The sequence below is a fragment of the Phyllostomus hastatus genome, unplaced genomic scaffold (assembly GCF_019186645.2).
Source record: "Phyllostomus hastatus isolate PE091 unplaced genomic scaffold, TTU_PhHast_1.1 phas_scaffold_55, whole genome shotgun sequence".
In the NCBI taxonomy this organism is placed as follows: domain Eukaryota; kingdom Metazoa; phylum Chordata; class Mammalia; order Chiroptera; family Phyllostomidae; genus Phyllostomus; species Phyllostomus hastatus.
Genome location: NW_025334035.1, coordinates 13,878,159 through 13,906,091, shown reverse-complemented (window position 1 = coordinate 13,906,091; position 27,933 = coordinate 13,878,159). Strand labels below are relative to the sequence as shown.

The following is a 27,933-nucleotide window of genomic DNA, read 5'->3' as shown; positions in this document are numbered from 1 at the left end:
TCTTTATCCATAGCAGTTTAAAAATCTTTACTAGGCGTCAAGTGCTCGTGAAAAAAAAAATCAAGTGTCTCTTTTATGCAAAGTGGGCATCTTTGCACACCGTCTGCCCTGTGCTCTCACCGAATCTGAAGACTGTGCTCCCGATTCACAAGCCTGAGCACACTCACTCTAGTGCTGCACTGTGAGGACTTCCCCTAGCATATGCCCCTGGTCCTTCTCAGATGGACGTTTGGGGGTACCCAGTCTTTCACTGCTGCAGTCGACAACTTAGGTCATTGCCCTGTGCAGACAACCCTGCATCTGGCTGGGAGCAGGACTGCTGGGTAGAGGGCACCTAGGGCTTTTATTCAGGTCCATATTGCAAAAAAGCTCTCCAGAGAGATTCATGGGCTCACCCCCACCTTCCTCACTGGACCAGGCTCCTCTCCCTGACCTCGCCACCAGCTGGGAACGAGCAGCTTGCCACACCCACAGCTGCTCTGTGCCAAGACAATCCACTGGGCCATTTCCCTAAAGGAAGTCCTCAAAGGCCAGGTATGCTTAGGGGCCAGGCCAGAAAGAACCCACGTCCAGCCTTTCTAGGCCCTGTGCCCTAATCTGGGATGTGACCTCATCTGTGGTTCCAGGTCTCAGTTTCCTCTTTCAAAGATGGTGACAGTACCTACCCCATGGGGCTGTTGTGAGGACGAGGTCTGCAGATGCAAGCGCTTCTCAGGACATGCCTGGCACGTAGGCAGTGAGAACTGGCTGCTCTTGATTGAGTGTGGGTGAGCCTCGTACCCCAAGGACTGCAGCCCCTGGGGTGGATGCTGGGGTCTCAGACTCATTGTGCCTTTGGAAGGGGCCAGAGAAGGGAAGAGGGGATGGGCAGACAGCAAAGGAAAGAGTGGAGTCGTTGCATCCCAGCTTCCAGCTCTCCTTGAAGGGGACACCAAGGCCCCAGAGGCATGGACATGAAGTGACGGCAAGCTTCACACAGTGGAGCTGCCAGAAGCAGGGCTGCACAACGAGCAGCAGGGCTGCCCAGGCCCTGCAGCGGCCAGCTCTGAGACACGGGGCTTCGGGGTGCCGTGCCTGGTCCCCAGGATATGGAGGAACTGGAATGTTGCCAAGGCTGAGGTCTTGCAGCCACTTGCAATCCACAGGCCGGTGGTGCCAGCCTTTCCTGGGAGCACTGACATGGCAGGGCCCTAGGCCTGACCACCAGCAGAACGTGCATCTTACTAAGATGTGCACGTTGGTGTGCGAGAAATGCTGGGAAGACAGCTCACCTGCCATTGGAAATGGGCTTTAACCTTCAGTCCTGGCACCCTCCCAGCCCTGGGGCATCCTTGTCCCTCGTAAAGCCCTCCCTGAAGACCTGCTCTGTCCTGGATACACACAGCTCCCTGGGAGACAGGGAAAAGACAAGACTCGGTCCTTACCCCCCAACAGGGCACTGAGTTTCTCTCCTTCACAGAGCCTCTGCCAGGTGCCAAGCACAGTACCCCCTTCAGTCTCAGGATTGCCCTGTTGGTATGGTGTTAATAGAAGCAGGTTTTGGCTGAGGAACATGAAGCTTAGAGAGGTTAAGTGAATTGGTCATGGCCACACAGCAGAAAGTGTGGCAAACTGGGATTTTAATCCAGAGCTGTGTGGCATCAGGGTCCTAGGCATTTACAGTCAGGGTGCAGTGGGGGCAGATGATGCCTCCTCTCACCCTAAAGGCTTACAACAACCAGCCACCTGTGAGTCCACACAATGGACAGGACTGGCTGTGGTGAATCTGGCATCTCTCTGCAGCTCTCATCATTGCCCCTCCCCACCCCTGCCAGGAGGCCAGCCACTCTCCACACCAGCACCTCAGAAGCAGCCAGGAGGGAGTGTCTTGCAGCTTTCCAAAACAAGTCCGCTCTGGAGGCAGGCTGAGTTATCTGTACACATCTGGAGGAGGCTCTCTGCCCCAGATGCTGAGTCGCTGAGTGACTGGAAGCATAAGGGGAGGAGCCTCTAGAAGGTTTGAAGCAGTTGGAGGTGGGCTTGGGAAGAGCAAACAGCCTTTAGCTGGGAATGCAAAAAACCACTGCACAGAATGCTAGCAGAAAGTCTCCTGTTCACCCTGGAAGGAAAACAGTGCTGCCTAAGACGGCCAGATGCTAGGCTCAGGCAGCGTGTCCTTGCCTCATTTTCACTCCAAAGCACCTCCACCTTTTACTGCTCTGAGGAAAATCAGCCAGAATGAGGCAGCAGCCGAAAACCAAAAGCAAATATTTTCCGTTTTGAGGAAAGTCTCCCCAGGCTGCCTCTGGAACAGCAGCTAGTGGTTCGTTTTCCCCAAAGGTTAGTGTTTCTGGTCAGTCCCTTAGACCAGGCTAGGTGTCTGGGGGACTGACCAGGGTCCACCCCACCCAGGAGAGCTGGGGGCCTTTCAAGCCATGCCCAGAGATGGAAGCTCCTTCCCCACACAGGGGTGCAGTGGAACCAGGAGAGGGTGGTCCTGGCTATCCATGGCTGGGGTCCTCCCCCACTGAGCCCAGTCTTGAGATGCAGACCCCTAGCAAAATAGTAGCCATCTGTAGGTCTGTGTTGGGAGAAAGAGCCTGTATTATCCACTCGAAGCCGCTGGCCCTAAATGAATTTGTAATTTATTCATCAAAATAGCCACGCACATTTGAAATGTGGTGTTACCTGTCCGTGTGAGATTTACGTTTGGGCTACATGTGAAAAGTGAGCCCGGTGTGGACTGGAGGCCTCACTAAGGTGGCTGCAGCTCCGCGCCCTCACCTGGGAACCCTCCCAGGTGGGTGCTGTCAGTGTGACTCCTCCCTCCCTCTAACTCCCCACCACACCAACTGCCTGCTCTTCGGTTTTCCTCTCACAAAAACCAGTGTTCTTAAAGTTTCACAGGAACAAACCAAAACCTCTTTGTCATCTCTGCGTCTCACGCCCTCCAGCCCCAGGGCACCTCCCTGATGCCCAGCTGCTGGAAAGCAGAACAAGCTGGAGGCCCCAACCCCAGGGCCTAGGATGGCCCATTGCTGCTCTCTCCTGTTTCCAAACCTGTGAAACAAGAGGCAACGTCACCTCCTAGAAGGGTAGTTTGAGGGTTAGAAGTAAAATCCATCAAGGCACCTTGAAGATGTTGCTGCTGCTCTTTCGCCCATTCCAAAAGTCTGAAGGCCACTGAGAACTTTCTAGATCTGAGGGAGGCCCCAAGCCCTATGTCTGGGCTGGCTGGGGGATGGAGCCTTCAGAACCCTGCCAGGCCCTGCACAGGTACTAACGGGACCCACTTCCCCACTTCTTGGCCCTACCTTGCCTTCAGGGCAAGGGGGCCCAGCAGCTGGCTCCAGGGCAGGTTAGGCAAGCCCAGTGCGACTGCTCTCCTCATGTCTGTCCTACCCCCAACCCACCAGGCTTCTTACCTCTGCCGATTCAGGTCGGAAGCCTTGGGGAGAGGCCTTTCCCAACCCATAGCCGGGCTGGGGAAGGAAGTCTGGCTCAGGTTCCCAAGCAGATTGTGTTCTTTCCTGCCACTAACCCGGGCGGCTCCTTGCTGCTGGAATGCCTCTTTCCTTCCTTCGCAGCCCACACTTCCTCCCGTTTTCCCCTGTTTTGCGGTGGGTATCTCTGACCCCTGACCTCATTCCGGAGGAAGGTGCTCAGGGGCCCAAAACTCTGAGCCTCCACGACTGGGCACATCAGAGTCTGGAAAATGTCAAGTGACTGATTCAGCCAAAGCCTACAAGGGTTTTCTGCTTCCTCCTCCAAGGGGGAGGACAGGCTGGGGTTTGGGTGGGTGGCCTCTAGCGAGCCGGTTAATGGTAGTGGACATGAACTTCCTGCTGTTTCATTTTCCCGCGGGAAGGGGGCGGGGCCTGGGCTCTGGGGCCCGAAGGGTAAAAGGGCTGGGAGGGAGAAGCGAAGGTGGGCCTAGAAGAAAGGTTTAGGGGGGAGGCCCCGAGGTGCGCCGCGGCTCGGGCACGGGCCGAGTTAGCCTTGAAGTTGTTGGTGTGGTAGCCCGCTGCTGTTTAAATGCTGTTTGTTTGAAGCAGCTTTGGGAGGAGGCTGGAGGTGGGGGAGGCAGCGCCGCGCTTGGCGGCGCCGCCCGAGGGTCCTTGCGGTAGAAGCTCCAGCTTCGTCAGTGACTGAGGAAGGGTGGGCGTTGTAGAGAGAAGGCCGAAAAGCAGAGGGGTGTTCAGTGTCCAGGGCCGGCAGCCCCCTGTGTGCAGAGCGAGAGCCAGAGCCACCCTCGCAGCCGCGCCGCGAGTGGGGAGGCGAGGGGACCACAGCGCTCTTCTCGCCGCCCCCACCCCACCCGGTTCCAATATTTTGCAGAAAGGCACGCGGCTCCTAATCGGCCTTTTCCGGGCTGAGATTTAGCCGCGCGATGCCCGCGCAGGGGCGGGGGCCGCGGGCCGGGGGAGGTGCTCAGAGACCGGAGCCGCCGAGCGAGGTGAGGAGCCCGCGGCCTCGGCTGCTGGGGCGGGCGGGCGGGCTCACAAACGGGAGAGGCAGATATGGAAGGGGGGGACAGATTAAAAATAATCTCGGGCTGGGAAGCTCGCGCGCGCGCTCTCGCCTCGTTCTGTGCCAGAGGACTCCAGGGGAGGTGGCGTTGGGGAGGGCAGAGCGGGATTCCCCCTCCTCTGCGGGGCGGGGTGCCGGTCTGCGTGCCGCGGCGGCACGTGTGCTGGGCCGCGCGCCCAAAGCCCCCCGCACTAGGCTGAGGGTGCCCCCTTTCCAGGACCGGGCGCAGCTTGCAGCGGCCTCCTCCTGCAGCCTCGCGCAGTTGGAGGGAAGAACGCAGTTATTTATTATTTACAAGCGTTAATAGGTTTGAGGCACTGGGGGTGGGGGCCAAGGCGCCGCGGGGACCAAGGCGTTAGGGGAAAGGGCAGGGAGGGAGGGGCTGCAGCACTGGCCGCAAGAGCTTAGCTTGCGCCTCGGACCTGCGTTTGGGGCGCACTTTCGCTCGGCTCCACACCGCCGGGAGATGGGGCGGCGCTGGGGAGGTGCTGCGGACCTTAGGTTTTGCTTCTCGGCTTCTGCCCTCTGCGTTCTCGCCCTTCCCAGGAAGTGAGGTGGGAACTAAGGGCTACACGCCCAGCCCTGCGCGCCCCTCGCAGCAGCCGCCGCCGCCGCCGCCGCCGCGTCCCCGGTGCAGCCCTGGCCTCATTTATCATCATCTTTGGTCAAGTGGAGTGTGCAAAGAACAGCTGCTTCACTCGGCTGGCTTCCGAGGGCGGCTACAGCGGGAATCAGGGAGATGAATGACGGCGGCCGGGGCGGGAGGGGGGGGGGCAGGCGGTGCAGCCACTCGGGGTCACATGTGGCACAGGCTGGAGGGAGGCGCGGAGCGTCCGGCGCCTCCGCTTGGCTGAGAGTGCAGCGCCCCCTTTCTCTCTCTCTCTCTGCGCCTCCAATTACCTTGGACCGCGGGCGGGGGCGCCCCAGGAGGCAGGCGGGCGGGCTGCTGGCGGAGCTGAGGTCGCCGTGACCTTGCTGGGGTCAGCGGGTTGGGCTGCGGCGGAGGCGGCGCGGCGTCTTTGGTGGCGCTTTCCGGATTGGAGCAGAGGCTGGGAAACCGGGAGGGGCGGACGGGGGTGTGACGGAGGAACACAAATAGAAGGTGAAATTTTACCTGCCCCCGAGGGAGTCCTGCGGATATTCTCCCGGCAGCAGCAGGCGTTCTGCCTTTGTCTTACACGGCTGAAACATCTGTTGCTGAGGGGCGGCGAGGCCGCAAACAACCCCCACACGCCCTGCGCGGCTTCCCCATCCCCAGCCTGGCCCTTGCCGGGCTTCGAGGCTCGCGGCGCCGCGTTAACCCTGCTCGCGCCGGGCGCACGCCCGGGTGCCCCGCAAGCAGCAGAGGTTCGGTGTGGGCTCCCGGCCCCTGAGTGGGCCTTCCCTGGGGCCCAGGGGCCTGTCCCCGCCTTCCAAGGGGTCTGCGATATCGATCTGGGCGGGAGGGCAGCCGTGGAAAGGGTTAATGGCCTAGTCGCAGACCCTAAATTGTCAGACCCGGGCTGCTCCGTTTCAATTACTCTAAGTAGAGAATGAATGCGCAATTAACGAAGTCGGCTTGCCCACTGGAAAGCCATCCCGGTTCCACAGCAAGCGCAAGGCTCCACCAGCCGACTGGGACGAAGCGATTCCCCCCGCCCCCTTTCTCGCTCCTTTTTCCAACCTCCCCCTTCTCTCTCCTTAATAATAAAATTATACCAAGCAGTTTGCGGTGTGGCAGGCGGCCAGGAAAGCGTTTCTTTAAATGCCGCTGTCTCACAATTAGGCAGCAAGAGGATTTGACACGCTGTGGCGGCCTGTCAGGCGGCTTCCTCCCCTGGGGGCTGGGGGGAGGGGGCGACGCCAATTCCGCCAGTTCCCCGGCTGCCCGGGGTGGATCTGGGCACGAAGGTCTGGTGGGCTGTGTGCCTCCCAAGCTGTCAGGATGCTGCAGAGACGGGGTGTCAAAGGCAGTGAAGCAGGGGTGCTTCCCACCTCGGCTGGGGGTGGGGAGGCCTTTCCCTGACTCCTCTGGGAAGCTGGAGTGTCCAGAAGAGGACCGCACCACCCCCGTTTTTGGCTTCCAGCCCGGAATTCTTTTTCTGTAGAGGGGTCTTAGCCCTGCTGGACCTCCTGGACAAGTGTTGTTGTTTGTCATCTTCCCTGCAAAATGAGGGAGAGGTTTAACTTAGAATATGCTCTGCAGACGGTGGACGCTCTCCCTTCCTCAGATCATTAAGTTCCCCTTCTGGCTGCCCCTGACTCCCTCTCCCCACTCTCACAGCCTCCTGGATGTCTGTCTGCCCCTGGAGGGCAGAGATCTACACGCCTTTTCCTCTGGCTCCTCAGCACCTCACCTCTAGCAGACTGTAAACAGCAGAAATGGACAAGTGAGTGGGTGCAGGCATGGGCAGGACTGTGATCCAGGGGGCTGTGGAGGGCAGGGCGGAAGTTGGTCTTTCTGTCCCACCCCGCTCCAGGCCTGCCATCACCAGCCCTCTCTGGGCAGCATCCTTTAGAGCCTTGGTGAGGGTTAAGTCATGTGCCCAACCAGGAGCTGACCCCCTTACTCATCCCATCTGCCCATCCACCCAGGCAGTGGACTTTATTTATTTAATAGACACCTACTTGGGTCAATTTCTAGGTTTACAGTTTAGGATCTGAGCAATGAAGCCCTGCTCTCATCAGACCACGTTCTGGTGAAGGAGGCATGTGTCAAACTGGCTATTATACATTAATTATGCAGTTACTGCTGCAATGAGTGCCACCATGGAGTCTTGCAGGGACCTAGCTAGATGGTAGGCAGTAGGGCCTCATCCAAGGGCCTCTGAGGACCTTTGGGCCTCCCAGCCTTGGCAGCTCCACCACCTCTCTGCACCTCCTTCACAAGGCTGCTGGGTTCCTCCCTCCCAAAGGGCTACAGGCGTCAGGGCAGCCCTGCTTACCCCACCCCCAGCCTGCAGCGCTCACCCTGAGGCTCTGGATGTCCCTGCCCCTCTCCGTCCTTGTCCTCAAGTGCCTGCACTAGAGGTGTCCAAATTTCCTGCCCCAGCACAGTCCTGCCTTTGCCCAGGAAAGCTCCACCTGTGTCAGTTAGCTCAGCGTGGGACACCTGAGAGCTGGTGATCAAATGCAGCTGCCCACAAGGTGGCTTCTCTTGAACTCTGGAATGTCAAACTTTTTACTTGCTTGGTAACATGTTTTTAACTAAGAGATTTCCCTTTGTGTAAAACCCTGATTTCTGCCTTTTAAAGGAAAAAAAAATTTAAGCGCTAGCACTCTGGGCCCTCATTCCCATAAGGCAGCAATTCACTGGAGGTGAGTGGTGTTCCCCCTCATTGTGCTTGTGACCAGGACCCCCAGTTTGCCTCCATTCTCGCCCATGTACTTCACTCAGGTGCATTGCTTGCCAGGCTGGTGGGAGAGCATTCTTTGTTGGTTGAGTGAGGGGCTGTGGGTACAAGCTCCTGCCCCCACCCAAGTGTGCTCCATACTGCCTCCCGGCTGCTGGCTCAGGATATTTTCATAGGGTTAACAACATTTTACACATTATGCAATACATAATTTATTGTTATGGGAAATGAGGATATAGCTGTGAACAAACAGGCAAAAAGAAAAAAATCCCTGCTCTCATGGAACTTTTGCTACAATAAGGAGAGACCAAAGGCAGCCAGCTAGCCACATGGCTAATTACAAGGAGATAAGTGCTTTGGAGAAGCAAAGGGAGAGAGTACAAGGTATACCATTTCAAACACTGGTCTGGGAAGGCTGCCTGAGAAGGCAACCTTAGTGAAGACTGTGAGCCGGGCCTTGTAGATACCTGAGACTAGTATTCCAACAGAGGAAACAGCAGGTGCAAAGGCCCTGAGGCTCGAGGAGGTCAAAGTGCTTGCACAAGGCCATGTCAGCAGCCAGACATGCCCTAGGAGGGGCGTGGTGAACCCCTGGGTGGTTCTCCCATGCAGGCATGGGTTGGCATGAATGAGGAGGGGGCATACCAAGCGTGTTGCTCACAAGGGTGAGGGCTGCCTTTTCTCTGGGATTCCTTAGGCCCCAGGATGGCCCTCCCTCTGCCCCTGGCCTGAAGATCCTGCCTGTCCCAAAGGCCTGTGGGCACTGGGCTGCTTGTCTTGTGGGCTTATTGGAAGGTCCACCCTTTCCCTTGTTCAAGCCATACCTTCAGGATTCAGAATAGACCTCACAGGACACCAGTCAATCTGGCCAACAGTTTATCACTTCAGCAAGGTCTCCTATTCAGTGCTCATCACCTGCAGCAGATGGGGATGCCCGAAGTGGTACCACCTCAGTGCCTCCTCGGACACCCCCATGTGCCACCCCCTGCTTCCTGACTCAGGTGGCTTTCTCCTTCCTGTTCTCAGGCCTTCAGTGGGGGTGGGTTTAAAACTATCCCTCTGCCAGCTACAAACCAGGAAGCAGGGGAGCAGAAAGCTCCTGTCTCCATTTCTGCCCCTCCCTGCTCCCCCTCCCTTCTCTCCCTCTTCCTTCTCTCTGTTTCTCTTCCTGGCTCTCCCTTCTCTGTCACCTCCCCCCCATACACACACACGTACACACACACACACACTCCCTGTGTTTCAGGAAAATCTCCCTGCCACAGTCTCCTGGCTGGCCCTGCAGCATCCCCTCTGTGGGGGCTGCAGCAGTCTGGCTCCCACTCCGCATTTCCCTGTGGAGGTGGGTGGGCAGGGACCTCTCTCTGAGGCAGCCATGGTGACCGCAGGTGGCCTGTAAGCACCACTGCCCATGAGTGGACCTCCCTCAGGTGGGTCTGGTTCCTGAGTCAAGTGGGCCTGACTAGCTGCCAGGGCCCTTGAGGTTGCAAAGGGGACCTGGGAAACAGGAGGTGCCAGCAGCACCCCGTTGCCATGCCCTCTTGCTGTCATGCTTCAGGATATTTCCTCTGCAAGAATTCTTGTGTGGGTCACAGGTGGTGGGCATCCACATGTGGTCTGGAGCACAGCTCCTACTTTAGACATTCCGTAGAAAGATTCCCCGTGTGAGGACCCCCACTAGGTCTCTTTCCTCTCTGCACCGCCCTTTCTCTAGGAAAACAGGCATTCAGGAAGTGCACCAGCGCCAAGTAGGCACCCACAGCTGAGGGTGCCCCCTTCACTCCATTGCCCTCTGGGGAGGGCAGAGGGCCGAGTCTGTGCCTGGAAGGACTGCTGGGCCCTGGCAGACTGTGGAGGGGGCGGGATCTCTTCACACCCCCTCTCTCCTGCCCTGCTAGCCCATGACCATGGGACTGGCTGGGGGAGTAGGGGGGGCAATGAGACCACAGCTGCGCCAAGGGAACTCCTGAGGCCTGGATGCAGGGCCACCCAAACCAGAACCAGCCTCCAGCACGTGTGCCTCCCTGGCCCGCTTCCTTGGCCACTGGCCCAAGGGAAGGCCAGTTTCCAGGAGCTGTCATAGGGAGTGCAAGACTGGCTTCTCTTCCTCCCTTCCCTCCTACTTCCTTCCTCCTTCCCAGTTGCACAAGCCTTGCAGAGATAAGTCCTTGACCAAGTGCCTGGGAGAAGAGGCAGGCGGGGAGCTGGGCTGGACAAGAAGGAGCCCTGTGAGGAGGTCTGTGCCCTCCCCTGACCACCACTCCTCCCTCCATCCGAATCCACAGAGGTCAGACCCTCTGTGTCTGCCCTGCTCTGCCCCTCCTCTCGTCCCCCAAGTTCAAAGGTCACCATTTTTCTGCCAGAGGGGCCACTTTCTGTCCCCCCTGTCCTGATGCTTTCCACTCCACTCCCTCTGCCTCCCTCTTTCCTTCTCCTTTCCTAGTGTTCTTGAAAAGTAATCATAATCATAATAACAACAACAGAGCCCACAGCAGCTCAAGAAGATGTGGAGCCCCACCTCTGGGCAGAGCTGGTTGTCTCCCAGGCCTTTCCTTGGTGTCCTGCCTTTGTTCTGGTGCCCATGCCCCTGCCCTTGCCTGGGGTTGGAGCTCTGTGTTGGGGGTGAGCATTTTTGGCTGCATTCTCCACCAGGCACTGAGCTTTTAGTATTTTAATTGAACTGTCTTTTCTTAGAGATAGATGCTTTCACCACATCCAGCTGCTCGTGTGCATTGGGAAACCCGCCTGCAGTACAGCTCGACGAAATTAAAAGATGCAGCAGCTGGACCGATTAAAGCTGGGGGAGGGGTGGGACACTGGTCATAGCACTTTTCTTTTTAAATATCGTTTCTGGGTGGTGCATTTTGGAGAATGTGAAAAGAATAAAAGCTGTAGAAATGTTAATGATATCCACAGGACACTCAGCAGGAAATGAGAGCGATCTGGGACTAATAAAAGCTGAAATATAATTTGTGCAGATATACAAGGCACAGCCTTCAGAGCAGGCCTGGGTTTGCGAATTCTGGGCTCATAAACAGAACATGGGAGGTGGGGGAGGGCAGAGCTCTTCTGGTGGTGCCTCTGCCTGGTGCAGAGGTGGCTTCCACCTGCTGGCCCATATGTGGGCCAAGTGGGGAGGCACCCTTCTCTGCCAGGGGCAGGTCAGGAGGCATGGGGCTGTCCACCTGGCAGGGGGCCTCCAGGCCAGAACCGAAGGCTGCCCCACCTCCCCTGGGCTGGGTGTGTGGTAGCAGGCCCCTCCCAAAGTGTTTTATCCTAGCGTCCAGAGATGGGATTGAAGTGGGTCAGAAGGGCAGGCATGGTTCTCAGTGTTGGGTGTGCCTGAAATGAGTCTGGGGAGAGGCAGGGGGAAGTGGGCTTTGCCGCCTGTGGGCAGGAGCTTGCCCTGTGGGAGACTGGTCCCCTCTGGGCAGAGCACTGCCTCTGCCCCTGCATCAGGGCCGGCTGCCTGCCAAGGGCCAGTGCAGCGGGGTTTCTGGGGGCATCTGGCTGCCCAGGACCTGCCTTGCTCAGCCAGCTGGAGTCCCTCCTCTGTTCCCCTCCCGGTCAGTCCTCAACACTGAATGAGAAAGCTGCTAGGTAGGACTCCTGTGACAAGGAGGGGTGATTGAGCTGGGCCTTTTGGGGGCAGGCCCCCCCGCCCCGCCCGCTCCAATTGCTCTCTCTTTCCCCTTCCCAGTTCATTCTGGCCTCTCCTATAACCCTGGAATCTTGCGGCCCGAGGCAGGCTGCCCCTTCCTCTTTCCGTGCTGGAAATGGGAGCTGGGAAGTCCCCTGTGCTCTCCTGGGGCCCTGGGATGGGCAGGCCTAGCTGAGTCATGGTCTTCCTGTCCCCCTTCCCCCACTCCAACCCCAACCCTGGCTGTGGGTAAATCCTGAGCCCCCTGGCACTGCCCATGCAGGAGTGCCCTTGCTCCTCCCTCCGAGGAGGGTCTTCTGGGGCAACCAGGCCCCCAGCCAGTTGAGGGAACCTATAGCCTGCACGCAGAAGACTGGCCATTTTTGTGAAATGGGTTGTTCTGCCTTGAAGGGCCCTCACCCCCAAGGTCATTTCCTAACCTCAAGTCCTGCTTCAGGTCTCACTGGGGCCCCAGCCCTAAAATCATAAACAGATGGGCCCTGGGCCTGGTGTGACCTGGCCCTGACCCTGTAGAGGCCAACCCAGCCTGCTAGCAGGGCTGGGCTACTTCACACATGGAGGAGCTGTGGTTCTGTCCCCAGTAAGCATGTACTCCCTCACCCTGGGCCACGTAACCTGTTTACACACCCGAGGAGGGTCTACACACCTATGGTATCAAACATAGGAAGCCTGCTGCTGTCCTGCATTCCTGGGAGTCAGAGAAGGGGCTATTTAATGCCTACAGTGGCTCAGAGGCCCCCGGCCGAGGTCTGCTGGAAGACGCAGACAGGCTCCAGATGGCCTGACAGTGACAGAAGAGGTGTGCGCACACGGGAGTGCGAGGCAGGCCTTGGGAGCAGCTTCTCCAGGCCAGGGGCAGAGCTTCTGGGCCCCTGGCTTGGCTGGATCGTGCTTGAACACTGCCAAGCTGGGACTAGATTACAGGATCCAGCAGCCCCAGGGAACAGGGTGTCGGGAATCGTTCTGCTAAATGGCTGGGAGGGGTGGCATGGGGCAGAGCGGGGAGCTGGCTGGGGAGGGTGGGGCGGCATCTCCCAGGCGACCTGGAGAGGTGGGCAGCCTGGTGCGCATCTCCCTCCCACCCCTGTTCAGAGGGCAGCCACCCCCTGTGAGGCTTGGCTGCAGGTGGGGTCGGTGGGGACTGCCAGCACACATCCCTGCAACAGGCTGTCAGTATGTGCACAGCTGTAGGGTAGGCTCAGGCACAGGGGGCGCTGGGAAGAGCTGTGGGGGAGGGCAGGGCTGGGTGAGGGGTGGCAGGCAGGTTTGCCGAGGTGAAAGGAAATGGCCCATCTGAGCTGCTGTCCCTCTGACCCCTTCCCATCTTCCCCCCCGCCCACCCCACCTCCCTTTTCTTTTCACAGATAACCAGCCTAAGTCATGCAGTCTTTTCGAGAAAGGTGTGGTTTCCATGGCAAACAACAGAACTACCAGCAGACCTCACAGGAGACATCTCGCCTGGAGAATTACAGGCAGCCGAGCCAGGCCGGGCTGAGTTGTGACCGGCAGCGGCTGCTTGCCAAGGACTATTACAGCCCGCAGCCATACCCGGGCTACGAGGGTGGCACAGGCACAGCTGCCGGCACTGCCCGCGGTGGCAAAGGCCTGCCCTCACAGCAAGTCCTGCCGGGGAGGCCGGCGTTCTCCAGCTACGGCGTCCAGGACAGCAGCCCTTACCCAGGCCGCTACGCAGGAGAGGAAAGCCTGCAGGCCTGGGGGACCCCCCAGCCACCACCACCCCAGCCACAGACCCTGCCAGGGGGGGTGGGCAAATATGATGAGAACTTGATGAAGAAGACAGCGGTGCCCCCGGGCAGGCAGTACCCAGAGCAGGGTGCCCAGTTGCCCTTTCGGACTCACCCCCTGCACACCCAGCCCCAGCCACCAGCGCCCCCGCAGCCCCTAGCCTACCCCAAGCTCCAGAGACAGAAGCTGCAGAATGACATCGCCTCGTCCCTGCCCTTTCCCCAGGGCAGCCCCTTTCCCCAGCAGTCGCAGTCCTTCCCCACCTCCTCCACCTATTCCTCCACCGGCCAGGGTGGCGGGCAGGGGGCCCACTCCTACAAGAGTTGTACAGCGCCATCTGCACAGCCCCACGACAGGCCACTGGCTGCCAGCACCAGCCTGGCCTCAGGGCAAGGAGTCCAGAACCTTCATGCCTACCAGTCTGGCCGCCTCAGCTACAACCAGCAGAAGCAGCAGCAGCAAACCCTTCAGAGCCGACACCACGCCCAGGAAACCCTCCACTACCAAAACCTGGCCAAGTACCAACACTACGGCCCGCAAGGCCCAGGTTACTGCCAGCCAGACGCGGCCGTCAGGACTCCAGAGCAGTACTACCAGACCTTCAGCCCCAGCTCCAGCCACTCGCCCGCGCGCTCCCTGGGCCGCTCTCCTTCCTACAGCTCCACCCCGTCACCACTGATGCCGAACCTGGAGAACTTTCCCTACAGCCAGCAGCCACTCAGCACAGGAGCCTTCCCCGCAGGCATCACAGACCACAGCCACTTCATGCCCCTGCTTAACCCCTCCCCAACAGACGCCGCCAGCTCTGTGGACACACAGGCCAGCAACTGCAAGCCACTGCAGAAGGACAAGCTCCCCGAGAGCCTGCTGTCAGACCTCAGCCTGCAGAGCCTCACCGCGCTGACCTCACAGGTGGAGAACATCTCCAACACGGTCCAGCAGCTGCTGCTTTCCAAGGCCGCCATGCCCCAGAAGAAGAGTGTGAAGACCCTGGTGTCCAGGACACCGGAACAGCACAAAAGCCAGCACTGCAGCCCCGATGGCAGCGGCTACTCCGCCGAGCAGGCGGGTACACCGCTGTCAGAGCCACCAAGCGGCACGCCACAGTCCAGCCATGCCGAGCCACCCGAGGCTGACTACCTGAGCGGCTCTGAGGACCCTCTGGAGCGCGGCTTCCTCTACTGCACCCAGGCCCGAGGCAGCCCCGCCAGGGCCAGCAGCAGCTCAAAAGCCAAGCCCGAGTCCGTGTCCACCTGTTCCGTGACCTCCCCCGATGACATGTCCACCAAGTCTGATGACTCCTTCCAGAGCCTTCACAGCAGCTTGCCGCTCGACAACTTCTCCAAGTTTGTGTCCAATGAGCAGGACTGCCCGAGGCTGCTGCTCAGCGCCCTGGCGCAAGAGGACCTGGCCTCCGAGATCCTGGGCCTGCAGGAGGCCATTGGCGAGAAGGCCGACAAGTCTTGGGCCGAGGTCTCTGGCCTCTCCAAGGATGCCACCAAGCCGCCCTTCACACTGGAGAACCATAGCACCTGCCTGGACTCCATAGCCAAGAATTCTTGGCCACGGCCAGGGGAACCTGAGGCCCTGCCTGAGCCCTTACAGCTGGACAAGGGCAGCAACACCAAGGACTTTAGCCCGGGGCTGTTTGAAGACCCCTCTGTGGGTTTTGTCACCCCAGACCCCAAGAAGACCACTGGTCCCCTCTCCTTTGGTGAGCGGCCCACCCTTGGGGCTGCTACCTCAGACCCCACCACAGCCGCTTTTGACTGCTTCCCAGACACAGCCACTGCCAGCTCGGCAGACAGCGCCACCCCCTTTGCCTGGCCAGAGGAGAACCTGGGCGACGCTTGTCCCCGGTGGGGGCTGCACCCCAGCGAGCTTACCAAGGGTCTGGAGCAGGGTTCGAAGGCCTCAGACAGCATCGGCAAGGAAGATGCCCACAAGGCCTCACCCTGCCTGGGTTTCCGGGAGGAGGAGCCCCCTGGGGAGCCGGCCACCCTACCCCAGGATGCCCAGCAGGAGGAGGCGGGTGGGGTGAAGGAGGAGGCAGGTGGGCTGCTGCAGTGCCCTGAGGTGGGTAAGGCCGAGGTGTGGCTGGAGGATGGCAGGCACTGCTGCTCGGCTGCGGACTTTGGGGACCTGCCGCTGCTGCCGCCCACCGGCAGGAAGGAGGACCTGGAGGCGGAGGAGGAGTACTCCTCCCTGTGCGAGCTCCTGGGCAGCCCCAACCAGAGGCCCAGCCTTCGGGACCCGCTGTCCCCAAAGGCCCCGCTGATGTGTACCAAGGAGGAGGTAGAGGAGGCTCTGGACCCCAAAACTGGCTGGGGCTCCCCATGCCACCTCTCTGGAGAGTCTGTCATCTTGCTGGGCCCCACTGTGGGTGCCGAGTCGAAGGTCCAGAGCTGGTTTGAGTCCTCCTTGTCCCACATGAAGCCCGGGGAAGAAGGGCCCAGTGGGGCACTGGCTCTGGGGGATCCTGCCACCCTGGCCCCGGAGGCCTCCTTGGCCCAGAAGCCCAACAAGCCCGCCGTTCCTGAGGCACCCATTGCTAAGAAAGAGCCCGTGCCACGGGGCAAAAGCTTACGGAGCAGGCGGGTGCATCGGGGGCTTCCTGAGGCCGAGGACTCCCCGTGCAGGGCGCCGGTTCTGCCCAAAGACCTCCTGCTGCCTGAATCCTGCACAGGGCCCCCCCAGGGACAGATGGAAGGGGCCGGGGCCCCAGGCCGGGGGGCCTCGGAAGGGCTCCCCAGGATGTGTACCCGTTCCTTCACAGCCCTGAGTGAGCCCCGCACGCCTGGCCCTCCTGGACTGACAACCACCCCTGCCCCTCCGGACAAGCTGGGGGGCAGGCAGCGAGCCGCCTTCAAGTCTGGCAAGCGTGCAGGGAAGCCCTCCCCCAAGGCGGCGTCCAGCCCCAGCAACCCGGCTGCCCTGCCGGTGGCCTCTGACAGCAGCCCCATGGGCTCCAAGACCAAGGAGACAGACTCTCCCAGCCCCCCTGGCAGAGACCAGCGCTCCATGATCCTTCGGTCCCGTACCAGAACCCAGGAGGTCTTCCACTGCAAGCGGCGGCGACCCTCGGAAAGCCGGATCCCCAACTGCCGGGCTGCCAAGAAGCTCCTTGCCAACAACCACCTGCCTGCTACGTTAAAGGTCTCTGGCAACGTCCAGAAGGAGGGCAGGGCTGGTCAGTGGGTGAGGGTCCCCAAGCCCAGCGCAGGCGGCAAGCTCTCTGATAGGCCCCTCCACGCACTCAAAAGGAAGTCAGCCTTCATGGCACCAGTCCCCTCCAAGAAGCGGAACCTGGTCTTACGGAGCGGCAGCAGCAGTGCCAGTGGCAGCCGCGGGGACGTGAAGGAGGAGCGAGCTGAGGGCTCCCCAGCCCTCTTCAAGAGGATGTCTTCTCCAAAGAAAGCCAAGCCCACCAAAGGCAATAGCGAGCCCACCTTGAAGCCCCCGCCCCCAGAGACACCTGACGCCTGTCTCAAGATGGCTTCACGGGTGGCCTGTCAGGGAGCGACGAAGACCAAGGTGCTGCCACCCCGGAAGGGCCGGGGCCTGAAGCTGGAGGCCATTGTGCAGAAGATCACCTCACCCAGCCTGAAAAAGTTTGTGTGCAAAATGCCTGGGACCACTCCTGGGCACTCTCTGAGCCCGCCCCTCTCTGAGAAGGACCGAGGGCCCAAGAGCACCAGGGGCAGCCCTGTGGGGGCAGAAGGTCTCTCAAGCATGGCCGCCGGCCAGAAGCTCCCAGCAGCTTCGGGGACCGACCCATTTTGCAGAAATACGGCCAACAGATCCTTAAAAGGCAAACTCATAAACAGTAAGAAATTATCCTCGACTGACTATTTTAAAACTGAGGACTTGGTGTCCCCAGAGACCCTGCTGCCTGGGGGAACTGTCCTGGTGCCGAAGAAGAAAAGCCGGAAAGGCAGGGCTGCAGCCCTGGGACTCCCCAAAGGCCCCCCGGAGAAACAGCCCCATCTAGGCCCTGTTCTGCTCTTGACTCCCCGAGACAGGACCAACAGCATGCAGGGGGCCAGTGAGGACAGCTCTGGTGGGGGAAGCAAGAAGCCAAAGATGGAGGGGCTGGGCTTGGCCCCCCAGCCCCCCGACAGCCGGTCCTGCCAGCCCCAGATGAGGGCACAGAAGCAGCCAGGCCACACCAACTACAGCAGCTATTCCAAGCGGAAGCGCCTCTCACGGGGCCGAGCCAAGAATGCCACCTCCTCACCCTGCAAGGGGCGCGCCAAGCGGCAGCGGCAGCAGCAGGTGCTGCCCCTGGATCCTGCAGAGCCTGAAATCCGCCTGAAGTACATTTCCTCATGCAAGCGGCTGCGGGCAGACAGCCGCACCCCAGCCTTCTCGCCCTTTGTGCGGGTCGAGAAGCGAGACGCATTCACCACTGTATGCACTGTTGTCAACTCTCCTGGGGAGGAGCCCAAGCCCCACAGAAAACCTTCCTCTTCTGCCTCTTCTTCCTCGTCCTCCTCCTCCCTGGACACAGCTGGGGCCTCTCTGGCCACGCTTCCTGGAGGCTCTTCTGTCTTGCAGCCTCGGTCCTCTCTGCCCCTCTCCTCCACCATGCACCTGGGGCCCGTGGTTTCCAAGGCCCTGAGTACCTCTTGCCTTGTTTGCTGCCTCTGCCAAAACCCGGCCAACTTCAAGGACCTCGGGGACCTCTGCGGGCCCTACTACCCTGAACACTGCCTCCCCAAAAAGAAGCCAAAACTCAAGGAGAAGGTGCGGCCCGAAAGCACCTGCGAGGAGGACTCACTGCCCCTCGAGAGAACACTCAAGGGTCTTGAGTGCGCAGCTGCTGCTGCCGCCACCGCCACCGGAAAGGCCCCTCGGCCTGACAGCTCAGCTGACCTGGCCAAGCAGGGCTCACTACGCACCAGTGCCCGGGGCCTATCCCGGCGGCTGCAGAGTTGCTACTGCTGTGATGGTCGAGGGGACGTCAGTGAGGAGGTGGTCGCAGCTGCAGACAAGACCCGCAAGCATGAGTGCAACAAGGAGGCAACAGCAGAACCTGGTGGGGACACCCAGGAGCACTGGGTGCATGAGGCCTGCGCCGTGTGGACGGGCGGGGTCTACCTGGTGGCCGGGAAGCTCTTTGGGCTGCAGGAGGCCATGAAGGTGGCCTTGGACATGGTAAGAGGCCAGCTCAGGGGGGCGGGGAGTTCAAGCTTCACAGGCCAGGCAGGCAGACAGCCAGGGAGGCCCTGCCGCCCCAGCACTTTGATTTGAGCCAAACAGGCCCACAGTGAGGAATCTGCATCTGAGGGGCTTGGGGCACTGGCAGTACAGCCCAGGCTGAGGCAAGACTCACCCAGGTCCATCCCATACTTCCCATCTCAGCCCCTTGATGCCTTCCCAGCCTCACCGCATGCTCCGCTGGCCCCTTCCAGCTCCAGAGCCCCCCAGTCTCCCCACCTCAGGTAACCAGCCAAGAGGCTGGGATCCCACAGGTGGACAGACTTCACAGAACGGAACGTCAGGGTGGCCCACCACAGGAGGCTGCCCCAGCTTGAGTGCCTGTGAGATGGAGCTGGGGACTGAGGGGACAAGCCCCTCAGACAACAGGAGGTCAGACCGTGTCCCCTCTGCTGGATGGCCCCTGGGCCACACAGCTCCCCTCACGCAGGGTGGCCCTGGGACCGCTCGTCAACAGTCCCGAGACGCTGCTCGAGGGCCTTCAGGTGCCGAGGTCTGCGAGCAGGAATGCAGCCTGGGTCTGGAGCCCAGCGCCGCCCTCCCTCACTGCTCGGCTCTGGTCAGGGACGCGGCCTCTCTGCACTCCCTTTTCTCCATATCAGTTCCCAGCTCGGAGGGGCCCTGAGGGTTGAGTTAAAGGCCATGCTGGGCCCGTCTGAGTGCTGTTGACATTGCTGGGCTAGATCTAGTGACCATAGCAGGAGCCACATCATCACCACCCACGGTGTCCCTCCCACTGGGGTTACCACGGGGCTCTCACTCCTCACATGCCCCTCCTAGGGGTGCAGGGGCACTCAGACAGAGGCCTGGCAGCAGTCAGCAGGAGGCACCTGGGACAGGGCAGTGGGAGTCAGAGTGTTCTCTCCCTGAGGCTCGTGCTTCTCCTCCTCCCACACACACTCAGCCGTGGTCCAGTAGGGTGCCGTACTCACACTGGGTGGCACTGCCTGGCCCCACAGCCCACCTACCAGCTCCTTTGCCACACCCCTCCCCCACCCTATCCCCATCCCCTGACTAGCCCCCATGCTCACTCTGGGCTGGGCTGCGGGTCCACGTGGTGGTCTGCCCTCCCCAAGGGCAGCTGAAGCCCTAGCCGCCACCCCACCAGGTGTGCCAACGCTCGCCTTCTGCTCTCCAGAGTAACAGAGCTGGGGTCCCCAGGGACACCCTTCTTCTGCATCCCCTCCTGGGAACCCCACACACAATCTGTCCCTGAGCCTTGTCACGCCCACCCCTGGGACCTCAGTCTCCTAGTCTGCCCAGAGTCTAGACCTCACCCAGAGCTCCCGTGGGCCCATCTCCCTCCGGTGAGGCCAGGCCCTGGATGCTGAGGAGCTGGGTGCTGGCTGGTGTCAGGAGGCCCCATTTGGGCCCCTCTGCCAGCCTGGGCCCCTTCAGCAGGTCCAAGGGCCACAGCCCCTCTCAGTGCAGGTGCTGAGGTCAGAAGGCCCCAGAGCTTCTGTCCGTCTGTCCGTCTGTTTCTCCACATTTAAAACGTTCCACGAGGCTTGTTGGGAGGCCTCAGTGCAGGTCTCAGACACCTGAGGGCTGCTTGTGGGCTGCACATGGGCCTCATCTGTGGTCCCGCTCCCACTCCCTCGCCCCTGTTCGGGATAGGAATTGGGGGAAGCACTGGGCCCCAGAGTGTTTCAGCCCTGATCAGAAGGAAACTGCCTGTTCAGAGGCACCGTGTGAAAAGCTGGTGTTCCTAAATGTACCTCAGCCTCCTACCCTGACCTCTCCTGCTCTCGGCTCGGTACAGAGGGAACATCCCCAGGCGTTCCAGGGGCTGGGCCTGTGAAGGGTGGCAGGAGACTTCCTCCCATCCCTGCTTGTCTCCCAGCTGCTGGGGTGGGGCCTCCCTCAGTCCTGGGACCTGAAATGGAGCCCACCCCACCCCAGGCAGCTGGGGACAGTGTGTTCCAGCCCTCGCTCCAGCCTAGCTGCTGGCAAGTCCCTCAGCTTCTATGTGCTCTTGTTGGTAACCAGCTAAAAGAACAGCAATGCTATTGGCAGAAGGTAGCCATGAGGAGGCAGCTCCCAAACAACTGCCACACCCTGAGCTCTTAGGTATTCATTCCAGGGGCTCAGCATCTGGGCCCGGGCCTGCCACCTTCCCTGCTTCCTCTTGGGCGGCGCTCCCCCACCCTACAGGCAGTGGTCTGCAGGACTTGGGGCCCAACCTGTCCCTTCCCAGAGCCCAGGTTTTGTTTCCCACTCAGTGGCCTTCCTAGCCTCTGCCCGTCCTGGCCACTTCTCCCTCCAGGTGGCTTGGGCAGGCGTGGGGTGGGTCCCAAGCTCAGCAGACACATTTTTAAAACCCAGAGGGAGCCGGTCACTGTGCTGGACAGCATAAGGTTCATATTGACCCACATCTGTGGGTTGGCTGTGTCATCTCCCCCCAGGTCCTGGGAAGGGGGAATGGCTCATCTGAGGGTATTCCATCTGTTCCAAGTTCGGCGCTTGTTCTGCTGCCAGGAAGGGCAGGAAACAATGCTTCGTACCCTCACTCCTGCCTGAAGTGGAGGTCTCAGTTCCACTGTAAAGTGGGTTCATGAAGTTACCTGCTGCAAGTGCCGCCTGGTGGCGTCCATGGGCGAGGACACACCCTCTACATTCTGCATGCAGAAGCCCTGCCAGCGCCAGCGGGTAGCCATGGCCGTTGGGGTGGCCGGCACCAGCAGTTCTTGTCATCTGCTGGGCACACGACTGCTCATTTAATATTCGCGGCCACCCTGAGGGGGACACTCTCACTGGGCGGCTGAGGCGCAGAGAGTCTGAGCGGCTGGCTGAGGTCTCGCAGGGCCACATGGCAGAGCCAGGACTCCAGCCCAGGTCTGCGGGAGGCCAAGGCCACAGGTTCATCCACAAAGAGTCCTTCCCCCCTTGCCCAAAGGGCCCTGCACCAAGGCAACAGCTCAGGGGTCGCCACAGAATCAACCCCATGGGCATGTACACCCCATGCTGAGCCTCCTGGCCGATTTTCAGGGACCGTTGTGTGGGAAGGGGGCAGGGACCGTGTGGTGCCTCTGGAAAGCCCACCTGCCCAGCCCCGTAGTGGCAGTCTCACCTGTCTTTCCTCTTTCCTCGCCAGACTTGTTCCAGCTGCCAGGAAACCGGGGCCACCATCGGGTGCTCCCACAAAGGCTGCGTCCACACCTACCATTACCCGTGTGCCAGTGACGCAGGTAAGAGCCAGCCTTGGGGGACAGGGGACCCTGGACACAGCTGCTGGGACCCAGCCCCGCAGGAATCCTCAGTTTCCCTCCTCTCCTGCCCCAGCAACCTTTCCCTGACCAGAACCTGCGCTGGACAGTGCTAGGGACAAGATGGTCTGTCCCCAGCCACTGGTCTGAGGAGCGCCCAGAGGCACAGATTGCAAGGGCAGTCTGAGAAGGCTTCGTAGTTGTCAAAGGCTTCAACCAAGGCTCAAAGACACACCTTGTTTCATGTAAGGAAAGCCACTTTTATGATGGAGTTTTAGTCACCAATGAGGGTAGTATTTAAGGGGGCCTAAGGCCGCTTTGGCCTGGATTAAAACCCTGGTGGTATTCCTGACATGTGGACTTGGCAAGTTCGTTGAGGTCTCTGTGCTCGGTTTCCCCGTCTATCAAATGGTGGTTACAATAATCTCTTCTTCCCGAGCTGTTGGGAACAGCGAGTGAGATCACGAATACTGCCTAGCAAGGGCAGCCTCAGTCCTGTTTTGGGGGCAGCTGCATGACCTCTGTCCCCACCTCCCTGTGCCCCTTACCCCCTCTTCTCTGGCCTGGAAGAGGGGGAGGTTATTGTGACCCTCCCTCATGGAACACCTTCCCACCTCCTGGGGACCAGCTGCCATCCTCCCCACCTGAACGCAGGCTTTGTTCTAGGCAGAGGCGGCTCCGAGCCTGCCAGGCCATGCATGGAGTGGCAGCCTTTCTTTGGCAAGGGCTGAGGTGCTCACAGCCTGAGGAAGGAAGCTCGCTGGGGCAGGGACGTGGGGCAGGGGTGTCAGCGGCTGCAGCCCTCCCCTCCAAGCAGAGCAGTGCGAGTCAGACTTTAATGTGGACTCTGCCACTCAACCAGACACATGACCTCACTGACAGTAATGGCTGCACAAGCCGCATCCCTTTGATAGTGACCCACGTCACACCCACTCCATGCCAGGCCCGAGTCAGGCCTCTGCACCTCCCTCTCCCCTGTGTTGTTACGGACACACTGCCTTGCCCGTGGCCACTGAGCGCGGCACCAGCAGAACAAGGGTGTGACTCCCTGTCTGCCTTGCTCCACATCCTGTGTTCTGTCCGCCACCCAGTGCTGTCCAGCCCCTTGAGAGGCTCACATTTTGAGTGGAACAGACAGGAAAACCATGATCCTTGCCCAAAATTATGGAGGCCAGACAGGAGGAGAGGGCGTGTGCTGTGGGAAAGATTTGTTCTGTCTGAGCTGGGAGGGAATCCAGGAGGACTTTCAAGAGGAGGCAGTATTTGAGCCGTACTTGGAAAGGTCAGGGGAGGCAGGCAGCAGCTGGTTAGTGGTGGGATGCATATACTAGGCTTGGAGACACAGAAATTTCTTTCAAATGATGTCTTCCAAGGAGTTCAGTGAGAGGCGTCTCTGCAGAGCACGGGGACTGCGGCGCAAAGGGAACCCGCAGGCTGGGAAAATGAGACACTGGTGTGACCAGAGCTGTGTTTGAGCGAGAACTGGTGGACGCTGCAGGCATCTGAGCTAGAGAGGAAGGTGGCCAGGCTGGGGAGAACCTGCATCCCAGAGCCTCGTGGGCTGGGCAGAGAACGCACAGCTGCGGTGGGAGGGATGAGGGAGTGGCGGCCTCGAGCCCACCCCACCCCGCAAGAACAGGTCTGAGGTGGGGTGCCAATAGTGTGTTCACTACTGTTGCCAAGCTGCTGGCCCCCAGGCCCAACTTCATGGCTAAACACCCACCCTTCTGTATTTCTCAGAAGGGCACGAGTCCACAGGCACACCATCTGTGGAGCTCACCCAGATGGCCGTGGTCAGCTGTGGGTCAGCGGAGGCAGCACCATCTCATGGCCCAGCCGGTCCAGTTCCTGCCCGCTCCCTGTGGTCTCTCATCCTCCAGCAGGCCTCTGGGTGGGACTGCACGGACCCTCTCGCTGTTGTCCTACTGGCCAAAGCAAGGCCCGCGTCCAGCCCCGATCCATGAGGTGGCGAATGCACACCTGCTGGATGACATGAGTGGCAGAGACACACTGCAAAGGATGGGGGCACAGGCAGAGGCTTGGGGCTGCTCCGCAGTCCGTCCGTCCACCACACACAGAGGCCTCCCTGCAGGCAGGTTGCACTGGAGGCGGTAGCGGCAGACACACCAGGGAAGCTGTCCTGCCAGGCTCAGGGCAGAGACAAATGGCCCTCAGCCCAAGGGGTCATCAAAGACCCCAAGGGGACAGTGTGGGGGGATTGGGCACCACCATTTAATAGTTGGCAGAGGAGGTGGGGTGGAGCCCTGGGCACTGGAGAAACAGTAGTCAGAGAAGGTGGGAGAACAAGGGAGCCCGGCAGCCAGCGGGAAGGGGAGGGAAGACGGGGTTTCCGGCAGCAGGGAGGGCTGGCAGGGGCAGCCCTGGTCAGGCAGGAGGGGCTGGGAGTGGGAGGGAACTGAGGGAACAGGCTGGGCAGTGCGAGTCCCAGGCCTCGGTCGGCACCATCTACCTACTCCACCCCCAGGTCTGCCAGATGGGCTCTCTGGAGCATCTGGGTCAGCTCTCAGACCACAGGCTCCGGGCTGTCTGCTCTCTCCCTTTCCTCCTGTCCTGTCCCACTGCCCCTGCCCCTGTTCCACCTCATTAAAGAGTGCCACGTTGAAGCTAAGCAGTGATGTCCCAAAGGGCTGGCAGGGACAGGCACACACTACAGCTTCCTTTCCTCACTCAGGGCCCAGGGCCACCTTGTTAGCTGGGTCCCAGGTCTCCCTAGCACAGACACCAAGAGAGGGGCCAGGAACTGATGATTCGGCTCTTCCCAGGGGGTCCCCTCCCCACACCTTGTGTGGGTCCGGGAGATTCACTGAGCAAACTGGTTTTGGAAGGGTAACCTCCTACCCTTTACTTCTGTCGACTTAAGCCCATGATTGTCGGGCCTGCAGCAGGGTGGTCTATGGGGGTGTGTGCTGAGGGAGGTGTCCTCTGTGTGCTGTGAGCGAGCCTGGGATTGTAGCCCAGTGCTCTTTGGGAAGTGCAAATTCAGTCCCAGAACTGTGGCTTGCCTGAGCTCAGGGAAGGGGAAAAACTGATGACCCACTTCCAGTTGCTGGCCCTGAAGTGCAGAAACTCATGGGCAGTTTCAGGACTGAAGCCCCCAGCTTCTGGCGGGGGTGGGTGGAGAAAAAGGAGACCCCTCAGAGAGGCCTAGAGCCCTCCAGCCCAGCTCTCAAGGCTGCAGATTTGCCCCTGCTGCCTCCCGGCCCTGCCCACTAGCCACCACAGCTGGCCTCAGCGTGGGCAAGAGAGCTCTCTTTGGCAAGCTTGGGCCTCTGGCTATTTGTGGCTTTAGGGTTTGTTCTGAACCATGTCAGAAGAGGCTTGGGAGGGAAGGGAGTGGACCCAGGACTAGGCTCCCCAGGGGGTGGTAGGTGGGGGTTCCAGGGGAAAAAGCAAGGGTTTCCTTAAGTGCAGCAGACAGGGAAGTGGGGACTCACTGAGACATCAGTACACCCCTGGCCTGAGGTGGGCACCAAGAACAGGCTATGCTCAGACAACCTTCTTGTTTCCCCAGGGTGGGCAGTGCCCTGGGCCCTCAGACACCTGGAGGCATTTGCTTGGACCTGATATTTCCCTCCACTTCCCTAGCCCCGCCCCACACTCAGGGTGCCTCCCCTCCCCGCCTCACAGGTGCGATGGTTTACAGACACTCTCCTCATCAGTGCCCACCATGGACACACAGTAGGCGGCAGAGTGCCTATGTGACAGAAGTGGAGACCAAGGCTCAGAGAAGTAGCTGGTGCTTGAATCCAAACCCGTGACTGCACTACCCAGTCCCTGAACATTTGTTCAGTGAGCCCTACTGGGCGGCAAAGCCTCCTTCAGGGCTGGCCTCTCACCCAGGGTGAAGCCAGAGCTGGTGTCCAGAGCTGGCCTTCCAGAGAGACAGAGACCCTGAGCAAGACATCCGCAGGGAGCTTTCTCTCAGGCAACTCCCAGTGCGGCCAGGCCCAAGACAGCAAGGGAAGCCCGGGACTGTGGTCTCTGCCACAGCAGGGAGTGTGGGAAGGCCTCCCGATCGGGAAGCTGGAGGTGAGCAGGTAGGTGAGAGTGCCACAGACCAGGCCAGCCAGGCAGCGGTGCAGGGGCAGGCGGAGGGATGGTGGCACCTACGAGGGTCTGACCAGTGCTAGGCACAGAGCTTCCGGGGCGCAGGGCCCTCTCCCGGCCCCTGACTAGACATCCTCAGCGCCCTAACCGCACCAACTTCTCTTCGGTCACAGGTTGCATATTCACCGAAGATAACTTTTCTTTGAAATGCCCCCAGCATAAGGTAGGTGACCACAGGCCTCCCCTGGAAGGGGTCTAGGCTGGAGAGGGACCTGCTCACCGTGGGCCGCTGGTCTTCCCAGCCTTGCCCTCAGCGGGCTGGCGAGTGGGGCGGGGCCGCAACGGGCTAGTCGACACTCGGCACTCGTGGGACCCAGAGACCGCTTTAGAAACCTGGCAGGCCCTGCGGGAGGGGCCGTCCCAGGCAGCAGAAATAGGAGGACATGCCGGAGACACGGGCTTGGTGCGTTAAGAGGCTTGGCGCAGGGCCAGCAGCCTCCGGCAGAGACCGCCCCCCCCCCCCCCCCGCGCCCTGCCCCGCCCCGCCCAGTGGTGTGCTCCAGTGCTGGGGTGGGTGCGGCCACAGGGATGGACCCTTGCCGACGCCCAGCCGCGCCTAATGCAGCGCTCGGGTGTGTACTCTTCTCCTGCAGAGGCTTCCATTGTAACACACCCCGGCCGCGGGGGAAACCACCGGAGCCGCTCGCCCTTCCGCTGAAGGAGAGGGGTCGTCTGTACAGGCCTTTGAGCTGCTCCCTGAGCCGGTCCAGGATCCAGACCCGGATCTTGGACTGGCTGCCTAGGGCTGAACCGCTTGGTCCCTGGTTGGAAAGAACACACGTTATGGAGCCACCTGCTCCTGGAACTGGACAACATGGCTTTTCTGTTGACACTTCTGGGCCAGGTTTGGAAGGGGGAAGCGCACAGATCAGCCAGACTCCTTGGGGTACCCAGGCTCCAGGGGCGGGGGACGCCTTTAGCTTGGGGTCACGCTGCTCCACTGGAAGTTCCAAATCAGCATGGCACACATTACATGTGGGTGCTGCCACCAACCCAGTCCGGTTGTGACATAGCTGGGCACTCTGGGGGTGGGGGTCCAAAGGGCCCTGGAAGTGGCAGAGGGTGGCTCCTAGAAGGAGGAAGGAGGATGGGGAGAGCTGGAGCTGAAGCCTTTCTAGAGAGTGCAAGGCCAACAGGGGAGTGGGCCGGAGGCTTCGGAACAAATTCACAGCGCTGGAACAAACCATTCAGAACCTTCATGCAGTTTGGGCAGAGCCAGGGGAGTCTGGGGACAGGCTCAGGGGATGCAGGATCCCTGGGTACTACAGGCTGGACTCGGGGCACCCCTTTTGCTTCTGTTCTTCCCGTTTCCAATCCTCTGCCCCAACCGTGGAGCCAGCCAGGGAGCGCCAGAGTCTGGACCAGAGCACAGCTCCAGCAGACTGCCTCTGCAGGACCTTCATCTCCAGAGACTGCAGCCCCCACTTGGCTCAGGAGCAGAGGCAACACCAGATTTGTGTACAAACCTGTGTACCCCTCTATATATATGTTGCATAGAATGTATATATGTTGGGAACATGCTCGCTTCTGCCGTGTGTCGCTGCCGTGCGTTGTGCACTCTTCAGCACCAGGCCCTTGCTGGGAAGGGGGCCACAGCCAGGACACCCCTTCCCACACAGCCACCACCAGCCCAGGCCAGTCCCTCTGCCAGCCTGTCTTTGCCCTCAGTTCTGTCCATGCTTCGATAGGCCTGAGGCAGCCCCAGACCGGGGCACCCTAGCAACTTTCTGTACATATGACTGTAAAATGGTAAACGTGTGTATTATATCTGGCTTCGTTATATAGTGTATATATATGTATACATATACATATATATAATATATATGAAGACTGTAAATGTTAAGACTAGTGTTCTTATTAGTATATTGCTTCACACTGAAGATTGTGTGTATCGAGCTGTTTCTAAAAGATGTTTATTTTCCTTAAGAGTAAAAAACAGTCATTGCATTCAGAAAAAAAGTCAATAAAGATACGATTGTTTTGGAAGTCTGCAGCCCATGGACTCTGACCAGATTCCGCTGGGAGAAGGGGCCAGGCTTTGGGTATGGGATGGAAATGGAGGGGAAAGCTCAGGGGGCACAAACGGAGAGTCAGGGACTAGAGCGGTTTGCAGGGTTGGGAAACAAGCCCCTGC

At 60.1% G+C, this 27,933-nt stretch overlaps 1 protein-coding gene across 4 annotated transcripts in view; it reads left to right on the top strand.

The window, feature by feature from the left end:
* Nucleotides 1-26,520, top strand: part of RAI1 (retinoic acid induced 1) — a 107,015-nt gene extending 80,495 nt beyond the window's left edge. For 3 of the 4 annotated variants that reach the window (XM_045824128.1, XM_045824129.1, XM_045824131.1), the window contains exons 3-6: nt 12,864-18,402; nt 21,560-21,653; nt 25,913-25,962; nt 26,393-26,520. In XM_045824128.1, the coding sequence (XP_045680084.1) occupies nt 12,880-18,402; nt 21,560-21,653; nt 25,913-25,962; nt 26,393-26,407 (5,682 nt within the window). In that variant the 5' untranslated portion in view covers nt 12,864-12,879 and the 3' untranslated portion in view covers nt 26,408-26,520. Of the gene's footprint in view, nt 1-3,985; nt 4,436-12,863; nt 18,403-21,559; nt 21,654-25,912; nt 25,963-26,392 lie in introns of those variants that run through there. The other variant, XM_045824132.1, reaches the window with a different exon arrangement.
* Nucleotides 26,521-27,933: the final 1,413 nt, after the last annotated feature.